General features: G+C 46.4%; 1 protein-coding gene across 2 annotated transcripts in view; it reads left to right on the top strand.

Annotated features, from left to right (window-relative positions):
• The first annotated feature begins 410 nt into the window (after window positions 1-410).
• The window catches only part of FDXR (ferredoxin reductase), a 50,060-nt gene continuing 33,658 nt past the window's right edge, over window positions 411-16,812 (top strand). For both annotated transcript variants that reach the window (XM_040435710.1, XM_040435711.1), the window contains exons 1-3: window positions 411-558; window positions 4,680-4,777; window positions 7,588-7,683. In XM_040435710.1, the coding sequence (XP_040291644.1) occupies window positions 477-558; window positions 4,680-4,777; window positions 7,588-7,683 (276 nt within the window). In that variant the 5' untranslated portion in view covers window positions 411-476. The remainder of the gene's footprint in view (window positions 559-4,679; window positions 4,778-7,587; window positions 7,684-16,812) is intronic.

Raw genomic sequence — 16,812 nt, 5'->3', positions numbered from 1 at the left:
TTGTGGAGTAGCGATTTCTATGGCTGCACTGATACACACAGATCTGGGTCGCACAACAGGTGGCCGATACCCATGCCCCATTGATTTTAATGGGATGTGAGACTTTCCTGCAAGTTTCTGACTTGGTAGGAGTTCTAACAGACAAATCACAGCTCAAAGATAGTTGCTGGACAGCAAGTTGCAGACAAATCGCATTGGTCCACGTCAAGCATGTATGTATATCGCATTATATGATATAGTAATACTGCACAGGCCGCACACATGAGACGCCGAGCAGGCCGGTAATACCGCAGCCCTGACACTAGGGGGAGAGAAACGAAGGAATCAATGTCCAAGGCCGTGGCTCGTTTCTCAGGGCCGTCTCCATGGTAACAGAACGCCGTCCTGTCAAAGTTCCGGCTCGCCGGCTGGGAGGAGTCTGGGCGGGGCGGAGCTCTCACCACAGTCCCCGGCTGCACTGTGGCCTGCTATGCGGCATGGCTGCTCGGTGGAGCTGGATGTGGCGCCTTCCTCGCTGCCCTCTCCTCGGCAGGAATCTTCCCGGGACTGGAAGACTGGGTGAGACTCAGCCGGGGGCTGTACAGACAAGTGAGGGCTGGGGTGGTGGGCAGTGCCTGCCGGGCATAGAACTACAAGTCCCAGCATGGCATCATACTATGGCATGGGCACCAGATCAGCTCCTGTATTTCTGTATTAGGCAGTGAAATTGCTTCTGAAAGAGTTAATGCATCTCACTACAATGGTAGCACCCCAGTATATGACACCAGGGGCATGCACTGTACTGGTAGCACCCCAGTATATGACACCAGGGGCATGCACTGTACTGGTAGCACCCCAGTATATGACACCAGGGGCATGCACTGTACTGGTAGCACCCCAGTATATGACACCAGGGGCATGCACTGTACTGGTAGCACCCCAGTATATGACACCAGGGGCATGCACTGTACTGGTAGCACCCCAGTATATGACACCAGGGGCATGCACTGTACTGGTAGCACCCCAGTATATGACACCGGGGGCATGCACTGTACTGGTAGCACCCCAGTATATGACACCAGAGGCATGCACTGTACTGGTAGCGCCCCAGTATATGACACCAGGGGCATGCACTGTACTGGTAGCACCCCAGTATATGACACCGGGGGCATGCACTGTACTGGTAGCACCCCAGTATATCACACCAGAGGCATGCACTGAACTGGTAGCACCCCAGTATATGACACCAGGGACATGCACTGTACTGGTAGCACCCCAGTATATGACACCAGAGGCATGCACTGAACTGGTAGCACCCCAGTATATGACACCAGGGGCATGCACTGTACTGGTAGCACCCCAGTATATGACACCAGAGGCATGCACTGAACTGGTAGCACCCCAGTATATGACACCAGAGGCATGCACTGTACTGGTAGCACCCCAGTATATGACACCAGGGGCATGCACTGTACTGGTAGCACCCCAGTATATGACACCAGAGGCATGCACTGAACTGGTAGCACCCCAGTATATGACACCAGAGGCATGCACTGTACTGGTAGCACCCCAGTATATGACACCAGGGGCATGCACTGTACTGGTAGCACCCCAGTATATGACACCGGGGGCATGCAGTGTACTGGTAGCGCCCCAGTATATGACACCAGGGGCATGCACTGTACTGGTAGCACCCCAGTATATGACACCAGGGGCATGCACTGTACTGGTAGCACCCCAGTATATGACACCGGGGGCATGCACTGTACTGGTAGCACCCCAGTATATGACACCGGGGGCATGCAGTGTACTGGTAGCACCCCAGTATATGACACCAGAGGCATGCACTGTACTGGTAGCGCCCCAGTATATGACACCAGGGGCATGCACTGTACTGGTAGCACCCCAGTATATGACACCGGGGGCATGCACTGTACTGGTAGCACCCCAGTATATGACACCAGAGGCATGCACTGAACTGGTAGCACCCCAGTATATGACACCGGGGGCATGCACTGTACTGGTAGCACCCCAGTATATGACACCAGAGGCATGCACTGAACTGGTAGCACCCCAGTATATGACACCAGAGGCATGCACTGTACTGGTAGCACCCCAGTATATGACACCAGGGGCATGCACTGTACTGGTAGCACCCCAGTATATGACACCGGGGGCATGCAGTGTACTGGTAGCGCCCCAGTATATGACACCAGGGGCATGCACTGTACTGGTAGCACCCCAGTATATGACACCAGGGGCATGCACTGTACTGGTAGCACCCAGTATATGACACCGGGGGCATGCACTGTACTGGTAGCACCCCAGTATATGACACCAGGGGCATGCACTGCAGTAATAGCACCCCAGTATATGACACCAGGGGCATGCACTGTACTGGTAGCGCCCCAGTATATGACACCAGGGGCATGCACTGTACTGGTAGCATCCCAGTATATGACACCAGGGGCATGCACTGTACTGGTAGCACCCCAGTATATGACACCAGGGGCATGCACTGCAGTAATAGCACCCCAGTATATGACACCAGGGGCATGCACTGTACTGGTAGCGCCCCAGTATATGACACCAGGGGCATGCACTGTACTGGTAGCATCCCAGTATATGACACCAGGGGCATGCACTGTACTGGTAGCACCCCAGTATATGACACCAGGGGCATGCACTGTACTGGTAGCACCCCAGTATATGACACCGGGGGCATGCACTGTACTGGTAGCACCCCAGTATATGACACCGGGGGCATGCACTGTACTGGTAGCACCCCAGTATATGACACCAGAGGCATGCACTGTACTGGTAGCGCCCCAGTATATGACACCAGGGGCATGCACTGTACTGGTAGCACCCCAGTATATGACACCGGGGGCATGCACTGTACTGGTAGCACCCCAGTATATGACACCAGAGGCATGCACTGAACTGGTAGCACCCCAGTATATGACACCGGGGGCATGCACTGTACTGGTAGCACCCCAGTATATGACACCAGAGGCATGCACTGAACTGGTAGCACCCCAGTATATGACACCAGAGGCATGCACTGTACTGGTAGCACCCCAGTATATGACACCAGGGGCATGCACTGTACTGGTAGCACCCCAGTATATGACACCGGGGGCATGCAGTGTACTGGTAGCGCCCCAGTATATGACACCAGGGGCATGCACTGTACTGGTAGCACCCCAGTATATGACACCAGGGGCATGCACTGTACTGGTAGCACCCAGTATATGACACCGGGGGCATGCACTGTACTGGTAGCACCCCAGTATATGACACCAGGGGCATGCACTGCAGTAATAGCACCCCAGTATATGACACCAGGGGCATGCACTGTACTGGTAGCGCCCCAGTATATGACACCAGGGGCATGCACTGTACTGGTAGCATCCCAGTATATGACACCAGGGGCATGCACTGTACTGGTAGCACCCCAGTATATGACACCAGGGGCATGCACTGCAGTAATAGCACCCCAGTATATGACACCAGGGGCATGCACTGTACTGGTAGCGCCCCAGTATATGACACCAGGGGCATGCACTGTACTGGTAGCATCCCAGTATATGACACCAGGGGCATGCACTGTACTGGTAGCACCCCAGTATATGACACCAGGGGCATGCACTGTACTGGTAGCACCCCAGTATATGACACCGGGGGCATGCACTGTACTGGTAGCACCCCAGTATATGACACCGGGGGCATGCACTGTACTGGTAGCACCCCAGTATATGACACCAGAGGCATGCACTGTACTGGTAGCACCCCAGTATATGACACCAGAGGCATGCACTGTACTGGTAGCACCCCAGTATATGTCACCGGGGGCATGCAGTGTACTGGTAGCACCCCAGTATATGACACCGGGGGCATGCAGTGTACTGGTAGCACCCCAGTATATGACACCAGGGGCATGCACTGTACTGGTAGCACCCCAGTATATGACACCAGGGGCATGCACTGTACTGGTAGCACCCCAGTATATGACACCGGGGGCATGCACTGTACTGGTAGCACCCCAGTATATGACACCAGGGGCATGCACTGTACTAGTAGCGCCCCAGTATATGACACCGGGGGCATGCACTGTACTGGTAGCACCCCAGTATATGACACCGGAGGCATGCACTGTACTGGTAGCACCCCAGTATATGACACCGGGGGCATGCAGTGTACTGGTAGCACCCCAGTATATGACAAGGCATGCACTGCAGTAATAGCACCCCAGTATATGACACCAGGGGCATGCACTGTAGTGGTAGCACCCCAGTATATGACACCAGGGGCATGCACTGTACTGGTAGCACCCCAGTATATGACACCAGGGGCATGCACTGTACTGGTAGCATCCCAGTATAGGACGTCAGGTGGATGCACTGCAGTAATAGAACCCCCAAGTATATGACACCAGGGGCATGCACTGTAGTGGTAGCACCCCTATGTATGAAATATATGCAAGCACTGCAGTAGTAGCACCCCAACATGAAACCAGGGACATTTACTGCAATAATAGCACCTTAGTGTGTAAAATCAGCGCATGCACTGGAGTTGTAGCACCCTAAATATATGAAACTAATGCCTTGCACTGTAAGAGTAGCACCCCAGTTTATAACTCCAGGGGTATGTGCTGCAAATCTGTTATGCAAGACTAATGTATATGATCTTATATTAAGGTGTAGAACGAAGACTTTCTTCCAAGTCGCAGACACCCCAGATCTGCATAGTTGGCAGCGGCCCAGCCGGATTTTACACCGCTCAGCACCTGTTAAAGGTAAGGAAAACACTTCTATCACTTTGCCTGAAGACATTCTGCTTGCGAATATTTGCATCCATTTTCATTTAGTACAATTTACCTATTGGAGGAGATGTAGCAGAGCGAGGCCCAATTTATGCTATTTCACGTCGATTTCCACAAAGTCTGTGAAATATAACCCCCTTCATCTGTAATCAGAGACACACTGAGGGACAGTATGGCTCAGAGCAAGCCGTGGGCATGATATTGTGAATCTGTTTAAGGTCTTGTGCACACGACCGCGTCCATGCCTGAAGCCTAAAACAGATCTGTAATTCAGGTGAGAAATTAGAAAAGTTAGTGAAGCCATATTGGTTGTCACTTCTGATTCAATTTCTCAGCTATTGATGGTAAAATTTACTTTTTTAACATAATTTGGAAATTTAACATCAGTTTTGGAGGTTTATCCCCACAATCGGACAAGGTGATCTTTTATCTGAACTTCCACATTGCACTGTGTTCTGGGAACTGGACACTGATTCACATGAGCGCTGCCGGTCCAGGAATCACTGGCCGTGTTGGCAGAATCTCCCAGACCGAGCGCGGTTCCCGGAATGATTGTATCATAGTGATTTATGATAAGTCAGTGTCTCTCTGATCTTGGGTCTACTGTACTGCCATGATGATGTGGGTACGGTACAATAGACCCCTAATCAGATAGGAACTGACTGTATAGTGTGAATCACTATGATGCAGTCATTTCTACAGTGAAGACTGGCGGTCACTGATAGGACCGCCCACTGGACTCCTAAGCTTGGAAAGAGCAGAGATATCAGGATAGTCCTCATGCATGTGGCCGTTCCGGGCAACATCTGTGCAGCGGGCCACACCCATTCAACTTGAATGGGTCCATGGTCTGTCCGCACCGCAAAAAAATTACGACATGTCATATTCTTTTGCAGTGCGGAACCACGGAAAGAAACACCACGGAAGCACTCTGTAGTGCTTCTGGTGTTCCGTTCCGTGACTCCATTCCGCATCTCCGGAATTGCTGACCCATTCAAGTGAATTGCCGACTTGCCGTTTGCGGGCTGCAATACGGCCACGGCCACCCAACGGCCGTGTGCATCAGGCCTTATACTGAATCTTTTCCCGTAAAACTCTACATCCTCCTGCTCTAAACTATACACCGCCTGCAGATTGCACTGCATTCCCACAGTGACAGGTTCCATTAGTATTGCAGTCATTTGTTTGCTTTTTCATCTTCCCAGTTTGAAAGCCCAAACTTTTTTTTTCTTTTTAATTAGTGTCCCCCTTTAGCAGTACATATACAGGTGAAACATTAGAATATGGTGCAAAGTTCATTTATTTCAGTAATGCAACTTAAAAGGTGAAGCTAACCTATGAGATAGACTCATTACAGGCAAAGCGAGATATTTCAAGCCTTTATTTGGTATAATTTGGATGATTATGGCTTACCGCTTATGAAACCCTAAAGTCACAATCTCAGGTCCCCTTTGCTCAGGGGGTATGGATTAATTAGCTGACTAGAGTGTGACACTTTGAGCCTAGAATATTGAACCTTTTCACTAAATTATAATTTTAAGCTGCATTAATGCAATTCTTTTTAATTTACATTACTGAAATAAATAGACTTTTGCACGATATTCAAATTTTTCGAGTTTCACCTGTAATGTGTTGTATAATTTTTTTAGGGGGATGAATAAACGGTAATATATTATCATGGGTTTTAGGTTTTTATGGTGTTCACCTTGCGGTATAAATGACATTATTCTGTGGTTGTTCAATAAAAAGGTCTCTAGTACGTTGCCTCTTTCCGCGTCGCAGGTCCCAATCGTGAAGTGGGTACAATTCACACAAATCTCAATCTTTTTCCAGTTGGACCGCGCTTCTCCACAAGTCAGGAATATCACCACTATAGACTCCTTCCAATAATCCGTGGATATAGGGAAGCAATAGGCCACAGAAAGCAGCAGAGCCTCCACTCATTCGCCTCTGTCAGAGACCAAAGGATAGCCACAATAGTGAAACACCATCACATAAACGGAATAATTTTTTAAAATTATACTCACAAAAGTGAATATAATACAAGCAGTATATAACTTTAAATTGCATACACCCGACCCGGGTTTCGCTCCAGAAAGCTTCGTCAGGGGCATCCCTATCTGATGGTCTGACTCCCCACCTTGGCTGATCAGCAGGAGCTCCAGCGCTGGACCTACATAGCTGTATTATTTGTACAGTGGACAGAGCTGGTTTGAAGCAAAGCTGCAGTATCCAGCTCCATCCACTATACAATGGTTGGAGCTGTGTAGTGCCAGTACCAGAACTACCGCCAAGCAGCTGATTGGCGGAGGTGTAGAGACGTCAGACCACTGCCGATCAGATAGTAATAGCCTGTCCTCAATATTGTCCATCAGTCGAAAAAGGTTGGGCAACGCCTTTAATACAAGGACTTTGTAAGGTAAAACTGTAACAGCCTAATAGACATCCACACTTAGCAGACCTCAAGCCTTTCTTTAGGCACTCGGCTGCCAAAGCAAGCCATAGATACCCTACAGTGGTGCCAATGGGGTGACAGAAGGATCTACTTGAATACCATGGTGGACATTGACCTTGGCATCTAAGGAGTTTTTACAGTTGGGCTTGGTGGCATCTCGGATTACAGCCATCAGGACAGGTGACTGATTATATAATACGGTTGTACTGTTACATCAGTTTGCAGGAACTGCTTGCTATAGGATAAAACACGAGATATAGTAGACGTTGTCGTGAAATATTTCACATGACATTAGAAATGCTGAATAACGTGTCCCTTACGTTTGCAGCACCACACACAAGCCGTAGTCGATATTTATGAGAAGCTGCCTGTACCATTTGGCCTGGTCCGATTTGGCGTGGCACCAGATCATCCTGAAGTCAAAGTAAGTATAATTTACAGTATTTATGGGGATCTTTAGTTGCATTTGCTCTTCACTTTCATGTACAGGCAGATTACCATAGTAATAAAAAAAATTGAATGAATGTTTTTTTATATCCGGGTTTGGCGCCTGAGCTATTATCACAAATTTTCTTGAAGGGGTTGTCCGGTTTCATGATATTGATGACCTCTCTTCAAGTTAAAGGGGTTATCCAAGTTCTAGAATCCACCCCCATATGCCCAGGCCCCTCATAGAGGTTATACTTACTTCGCTTCCGGCATCCGCATCGCTTCTTATACCGTCACGGCCGCCGCTGCATCTCCCCGCCGCGCGGATGAAAACATCCAGCATCGGCGGGGAGAAGGAGGGGGGGGGGGTTGCAGCTAATAGCAGGCCGGGACGGGAATTAGCCTCCCGCTAGGGAGGCTCGTCCCCATCACCACCTGCTATTGGCTGCCCCCCCAGGACATTTCTGCAGGAATCAAAAATAAAATGGTGGCCTGCTCTCGGCCGGGATCCATGTTTTGCAGATCTGCAATTTGTGGACCGCAAAACACTTACGGCCGTGTGTATGAGCCCTAGTTCATCAGTTTTAGGGTCCAACTTCTGGCACCTCTGCTGCTCAGCTGTTTGAAGGGACTGCGGCGCTCTTAAGAAACTATCATTACACTGCACGAGGCATGCAGGTAAACATTGAATAATGCCCCAGTCCCTTCAAATAGCTGGCAGGGGTGCCAGGAGTCAGATCCCCACTTCTCTAATATTGATGACCTATTCTGAGGGTAGGTCATCAGTATAATGAAAGTGGACAACCCCTTTAAAAGATCAGCATATCAGCAAGTTCCTACTGACATTCATTAAATGAGTATGTCCACAGTAAATTAACCCTTGTAAAAAGTAATGACTCTAAAAACTTTCAGCAACTAGACTTTTAAGTAGCCAAATTTTGAGCTTAGACCTTGGTATTATATTAAAGAGTTGCAATCAGGATCAGCAAGAATAGTTTTACTTCCTGGTTGTGTGTAGGAAGGGTGGGGGACACTGTCGATGACGAGAAGAATGCTTACAGCCTGATCCCATCATCTCTCCACCTGTAGAACCTTACAGTAACCTAAGGTAGAGCCAGGAGCTTTCCTTCATGTAATCACCCCTCTGACCACCTAGGATGGAGGAGGAAGCTGCCGGTGACATCAGGAAGAATTATCACAGCCTGATACCATCACCTCTCCACCTGTAGAACCTTACAGTAAGGTAGAGCCAGGAGCTTTCCTTCATGTAATCACCCCTCTGACCACCTAGGATGGAGGAGGAAGCTGCTGGTGACATCAGGAAGAATTATCACAGCCTGATACCATCACCTCTCCCCCTATAGAATTATACAGTGACCTCAGGGAGAGACAGGAACTTCATGTAATCACCTCTCTTACCACCTGGGTGTAAGAGGGAGGCGGAAGCTACCGGTTACATCACGAAGAATGATCACAACTTAATAACATCATATCTCCCCCTGGAACCCTACAGTTGCCTCAGGGAGGGACAGGAACATTCCTTCATGTATTCATCCCTACTGACCATCTAGGTGTAGGAGGAAGGAGGAAGCTGCCGGTGACATCAGGAAGAATGATCACAACTTAATAACATCATATCTCCCCTAAAGAACTCTACAGTGACCTCAGGGAGGGACAGGAGCTTTTCTTCATGTAATCATCCCTCTTACCATCTGGAGGGGGAACCTGCCAGTGACAGCAGGAAAAAAAATCTATCCCCTATAGCTTGCTAACCTACCAAGAAGTAAGAAACAATTAATATGACAGCAGGCTCCTACTACCTCATTCATGTGCTGAGCATGCATGTATGTGGGGTAGTCGGGGGAGATAGCTGTTTAATGCATATGGCCAGCGCTAAGATGCTGGGAAGCAATAAAAAATATTGGAAAGGTGAACATAGCCGTAGAGAATAGCATACCTAACAATTATGTAACATCTGATAGGGACTGCTTCTTTTTATAGATAGAACTAGCAGAAGGACCCTGCTTCGCATGGGTATATTTCATCTATTTCATTTAATATTTGTGTGTGTCGTTTAAAAGATATCGACAGTATCCCCCATAACAGTGACCTCTACAGCACCCCATCCCTTTAACAGTAAACTCCACAGTGCCCCGCCACTTTAAAATGAAACCTCCACAGCAGCCCATCACCTTAACTTTGACTTTCACAGCAGCCTGTCCCTTTAACTGTGAGTTTCTCAGAACTCCACTCCCTTGACAGTGACCTCCTCAGGGCCCCCCCCTTAACGGTGACCTCACAGTACCCTGCTGTGTTAACAGTGACCTCCACAGCGCCCTGCCCCTTTAATGCTAGGGCTACACGACGACATGTGTCGCGCAACATTTTGTCTCAACAATTTTTGTAATGATAGTCTATGGTGTCGCGCTGCGACTGCGACATGACAGTTGCAAAAAATCCATCCAAGATGGATTTTTCTGCGACCGTCGCGTCGTAGTCGCAGCATGTCGCATGTGCCAGTGCAACACCATAGACTATCATTATAAAAATTGTTGAGACAAATTGTCGCGCGACACATGTCGTCGTGTAGCCCTAGCCTGAAGCTGACCTACAATGGATGGGTTGTTATGGAAACCTGGAGTAAAACTGTGTATGTGGACACTAAGGGCCTGCGAGATTCTATTGGCTGATAAGGGACATGTGACCGTGTGTTTGGCAGTTGGGATATGAAGAGAAAGACTTGCAGGCTTGTATTGGATAATGCAGGTAATTTTTTGGGAATATCTCAGAAACGGTACGTCCTAGAGAGCTGAGACCCCCACAAGATTTCTTTCCAGGTAGCAAGTGATGTGTCTACCAAGTTTTGTTGAAATCGATGGTTGCGTTTTTGAGTGATCGCGGAACATACATACATACATACATACATACATACATAAGTCCTTCTTTATATATATAGATTGATCCAATGATCACAGACATGAGGGAGATTCAGGTCGTATTGTACATTAAATCTCCGGCAGAACTGGTATGGTGTATCACCTTGAGCTGTCCGGAGATCTGATCTGATTTCTCTCGGGCATGTTAGGAGCGGCCAGAGGGTTTGAAGTTGATATGAAAGGCTGTAAGTATGAGATAAGAAGAAGAAGAGCCCTTGAATGGTCTGTGGAGAGAAAAAGAGCGGCCTTGCAGATAAAAGAGCTCTTGCAAGGACTCCCGTGTGGGACTGAGGTGTCCCAGAACATCACAGAGCCCGCTCCTAGAGGCTGCTGTCTGAAGGTTGAGCACATTTCAGGCAGAAATGTCAATGTTAAACATACAACCACTGGACTGAAAGTTTTCCAATCTGCCAGATGGACTGCAGTTTGTTCTGTGGTTTCTCAGTCCACATTTTATAGGCTTTCCACCACCACATTGTGACCTATTTAGCTGTCAGACACTAGCGATCTGCTAGTGTCTGCTGTACCTAACCATGTTCATGGATTACCTTTGTCTGGAGGGGTTAAGCTTAAAAACGTAGTTTTATTGGTATGCAAATGAGCCTCTAGGTGCTATGGGGGCGTCATTTCAGCACCCAGAGGCTGAAATTTCAGCACCTAACCGCTCCAGACAAAGGTAATCCATGAACATGGTTAGGTACAGCAGACACTAGCAGATCGCTAGTGTCAGACAGCTAAATAGGTGAAAATCTGGTGGTAGAAAGCCTTTAAGCTGGCCAAGTCCATTAGATCAACGTTGGCCAAAACTGACGACTTTGGGTGGATCATCTAATGCAGGGGTGCACAACCCTTATTGGTCTGGGGGCCGCATTGTCACATTGCTCTATTTCAAATAAAAAACAAAAAAAATGTAATCGGCGCTCATCTGCCTTTTACATAAACCAGTGCAAAGTGACTGGGGAGGAATGATCGCTACCACAGTCATTCCTCCTTCATTTAGTTGTATTGATTATTGGTAGCCCATTCCTAATTACACCGGGAGATGTGCTGCAGATAATCGGACATCTTTCACCCTGATAAAATCTGCAAATCAGCCGACAAACGACCGATTCCTTGTTTATCGACCGATCAGCTGCACGATTATACCGGCCAGATAGAAGATATGGGCGCTCCTATGAACACTTGTTCCCAGTAATTGTCCCGAATATCGTGCTGCAGCATAGCCCCTGAAACTGAAGAGTTGTACTTGCCTGCTCCCCGCCGCTCCGATCCTTCACACTGCCCCCGCTGTTTACACCTGGCAGTGCATGGACATGGTCATACACCACTCCAGCCAATCCTTACGCGGTGATGTGGCCACAAGCAGCATGTCACCACTGAAGCCAGTCATTGACTGGAGCCGTGCAAGTGACCATGGTCATGCACTGCCAGGTGTAAACAGCACAGGGACCAGAAGATGGAGGGCAGAGGACCGGAGCGTCATGGAGCAGGTAAGTATGAATCTTCTATTTCAGGGGCCATGCTGCAGGAAGTTGTTAAAAAAATCACGAAGTGGCGAAATTTCCTTCCATCCTTCCTCCTATTCATAAATCAGAGCTTTCCTCCACTGCAGAGGACGGAGCTCACTGGTTATTACCATCTCCTGCCCCCAGTTATAGGCGCCCTGCAGTAACTAGTAAGCGTTTTACCTTGGTTAACGCTTTAATGACCAGGCCTGAAAAGGCTTAATGACCAGACACTTTTTTATGATTTAGCGCGCGTGGTGGTTCAAATGGTTGTAACTATCTTATTTGTTGGACTGCAAAAAGAATTTTTGCAACAAAACTTTTTTACGTTACACATAGGGCTTTATAATTAAATTTTTTTGTAGTTTTATTTGGGGGAACTATAGCTCCTTATTCTTTAACTATGCAAACTGACACCAAAATAAATTATTATAATTAGTTCCCTATTTTGTATAGGGTGTTTTGTTATACACTGCTCAAAAAAATAAAGGGAACACTTAAACAACACAATGTAACTCCAAGTCAATCACACTTCAACTGTCCACTTAGGAAGCAACACTGAGTGACAATCAATTTCACATGCTGTTGTGCAAATGGGATAGACAACAGGTGGAAATTATAGGCAATTAGCAAGACACCCCCAATAAAGGAGTGGTTCTGCAGGTGGTGACCACAGAGCACTTCTCAGTTCCTATGCTTCCTGGCTGATGTTTTGGTCACTTTTGAATGCTGGCGGTGCTTTCACTCTAGTGGTAGCATGAGACGGAGTCTACAACCCACACAAGTGGCTCAGGTAGTGCAGATTATCCAGGATGGCACATCAATGCGAGCTGTGGCAAGAAGGTTTGCTGTGTCTGTCAGCATAGTGTCCAGAGTATGGAAGCGCTACCAGGAGACAGGCCAGTACATCAGGAGACGTGGAGGAGGCTGTAGGAGGGCAACAACCTAGCAGCAGGACCGCTACCTCTGCCTTTGTGCAAGGAGGAACAGGAGGAGCACTGCCAGAGCCCTGCAAAATGACCTCCAGCAGGCCACAAATGTGCATGTGTCTGCTCAAACGGTCAGAAACAGTCTCCATGAGGGTGATATGAGGGCCCGACATCCACAGGTGGGGGTTGTGCTTACAGCCCAACACCGTGCAAGACATTTGGCATTTGCCAGAGAACACCAAGATTGGCAAATTCGCCACTGGCGCCCTGTGCTCTTCACAGATGAAAGCAGGTTCACTCTGAGCACATGTGACAGACGTGACAGAGTCTGGAGACGCTGTGGAGAACGTTCTGCTGCCTGCAACATCCTCCAGCATGACCGGTTTGGCAATGGGTCAGTAATGGTGTGGGGTGGCATTTCTTTGGAGGGCCGCACAGCCCTCCATGTGCTCGCCAGAGGTAGCCTGACTGCCATTAGGTACCGAGATGAGATCCTCAGACCCCTTGTGAGACCATATGCTGGTGCAGTTGGCCCTGGGTTCCTCCTAATGCAAGACAATGCTAGACCTCATGTGGCTGGAGTGTGTCAGCAGTTTCTGCAAGATGAAGGCATTGATGCTATGGACTGGCCCGCCCGTTCCCCAGACCTGAATCCAATTGAGCACATCTGGAACATCATGTCTCGCTCTATCCACCAACGTCACGTTGCACCACAGACTGTCCAGGAGTTGGCAGATGCTTTAGTCCAGGTCTGGGAGGAGATCCCTCAGGAGACCGTCCGCCACCTCATCAGGAGCATGCACAGGCGTTGTAGGGAGGTCATACAGGCACGTGGAGGCCACACACACTACTGAGCCTCATTTTGACTTGTTTTAAGGACATTACATCAAAGTTGGATCAGCCTGTAGTGTGTTTTTCCACTTTAATTTTGAGTGTGACTCCAAATCCAGACCTCCATGGGTTGAAAAATTTGATTTCCATTTTTTTTTATTTTTGTGTGATTTTGTTGTCAGCAAATTCAACTATGTAAAGAACAAAGTATTTCAGAAGAATATTTAATTAATTCAGATCTAGGATGTGTTATTTTTGTGTTTCCTTTATTTTTTTTGAGCTGTGTATAATATGTATAGTTTCGCATGAATTGGGCTTTAATGATGATGGTTTTGGTTGGTGTGGATGTTTTTTATTTTATGTAATTTCTTTTTTTTTAATCTTTTTTTTAACAATTTTTAATATATTTCTGCTACATAATATGTCTTCCAAGAGGTCATAAAAAGACCTTTGGGGGACACCGACACTTTTTTTTTTATTCACTTTTTCCTTTTTTTTAATTTTTTTATTTGTATTTTATTATTTATTGTATTTTATTTATTATTTTATGTCTTCAATAGTTTTTTATTGAATACTTTTCATAATATAGTCAATGCATGCCCATCATGGCATAATATCACAGTGCGAAGTATAACAAAGTACATTTTTTCAAAAAACATACATACAGTACATAACAAAAAAAAAACTAATGAGGTCCCAACAAAGCTCACGTTAATATTGCCCATGCTGAGGTAAATGTTGTAACATTATATAAATCCCTACCTAAGTCCCCACCCCAAACCCTCCAAATGTACCCAAGTCACCAAGCCACTTGTGAGGAGCGGATGGAGACCACCACTCCAGCGCCTGCTCCGCCAAGGAGGCCAAATAATACTTATACAGATCTGGCACCCCAAGTCCTCCAGCTCTAACCGAAGGATACAGAGAGGCTTTCGGGATTCTAGGGTGCTTATTCTGCCAAATAAACGCCAAGAGATCTTTTTAGAGCATGGTTATCAATTTCTTAGGGACTTGCAGTGGGAGACATCTGAAACAGTAAAGTGCTTTTGGTAGGGATAACATTTTTGCAGCATTGATTCTCGCCACCAAGGATAACTGGACCTGCGCCATATGGGAATAATCACATTGTAGGTCCTTCCTCAGGCGATTAAAGTTAATGGCAACTGTCTCAGCTGAGCTTCGTGCTAACTCTATCCCTAAATATGGAATGGACCTGTCTGTCCATTGGAAGGGGTATTTTTGCTTTAACCTATCCATTGTGGTTACAGGTAAGTGGAAATCTAAAACCTTGGTTTTACTGTCATTTATTTATTTATTATTTTATTGTATTGTTTTATAATTGGCTTATTACTTATTTTTTTTAAATATATTTTTGCCACATAATATGTCCCACAAGAGGTCATAAAAAGACTGTTGGAGGACAATGAACACGCTATTATTTTGCACATTTTTCTTTTATTTCTTTCTTCAATTTCCTTTTAATTTTTTCTATTTGTATTTTATTTTTTTATTATTTTTATTATTTTTATTATTTTTTTAGAATTTTCAATGATTTTTTTTATATATATATTTTTGCCACATAATATGTCTCCTATGGGGTCATAAAAAGACTGTTGGGGGACATTTTTTTTTATTTTTATAATTTTCTATTTATTTATTTTTTTGCCACATAATATTTTATTTCTCTTTTCTTTTCTTTGTATTTTATTATATATTTTATTTAGTTTAAAAAAAAATGTATTGATCATTTTTTATAACTATATATTTATTTATTTTTTTATATATATTTTTTCCGCATAATTTCTCCCCAAGAGGTCAATGAAAGACCATTGGGGAGACGATGAGAGACTTTTTTTTTTTTTTTGTACTATTTTCATTGTAACTGGAGCATCCAAAGGATCCCCACAGCCTGCTGGTGGTGCTTTGTACAAGGCAGAGCTGATCAGGGTCTACTGACCCTGCAGCTCTGCGCTCCTCTGCCCCTGAGACACCCAGCGATCATGTGATCGACGGGTCCACACTGCAGAGCGCTCATAGAGGAGAAGGCAGAAGCGCTGATAAAGCGCTCCTGTCTTCTCCTCGCCTTCCTCGCTCTCACTAACAGCTGGGGACCCTTTCCGCTTCTGCTACAGTACAAGAGCGGTCATCCATCGCTGTGCGGCACTCCGGGCAGAAACAGATCAGCTGTGTTTCTGCCCAGCAGGACGGAGGCGGCATGCTCAATGTGTGTGGGGTTGTCCCCAATGGCAAATATTCGTGGGAGAGGATTAGCCATTAGGATTTCATCCCGATCCCCTGCAGACTCGATTATTTACCTGGTCTGCAGTTTCTACATAAAGTTCACAAGTCCATAAAGTTCAATGTAAACTGTACAATGTTCATATAGAGCAGGGGTGCACAACCTGCGGCCCTCGATACTATTCTGTGCGGCCCCCAACCATCTCGTGACAGACATGTATGTCTATGTCTTGTGGCTGCTCACATGGATCTTTCATGTATTTCCCCATTAGATGGGAGTACTAGAAGTGCAATTAGACATTTGATATATACTGTATGTTCAATATGCCGTAAATATAGTATTTCAGTTGGTAATACCCCTTTAAGTTTTATTATCGGCCCTTGGAATTGGTTCAGGCTGACAATGTGGCCCCCAACCAAAAATGGTTGTACACCCCTGATATAGAGAAATGCAACAAAAGTTTTATAATCAGTACAAGATAAAAAAAACTTTGTAATATGTCTTGTTAGAGAAAAATGTCTCTTTCCCAACTCCTCTGTGAAAACACTGATGGAGACTATTTTACAGCTGCGCTGAGAGATCAGGTTACATTTGCCCTTTGAACTACAGTGCCTTGAAAAAGTATTTATACCTCTTGAACTTTTCCACATTTTTTCACATTACACCCACAAACTTAAATGTATT

The sequence above is a fragment of the Bufo bufo genome, chromosome 6 (genome assembly GCF_905171765.1).
Source record: "Bufo bufo chromosome 6, aBufBuf1.1, whole genome shotgun sequence".
Taxonomy (NCBI): Eukaryota; Metazoa; Chordata; class Amphibia; order Anura; family Bufonidae; genus Bufo; species Bufo bufo.
Note: the sequence above shows the minus strand (reverse complement) of the source record. Positions and strands in the feature narration are given on the sequence as shown.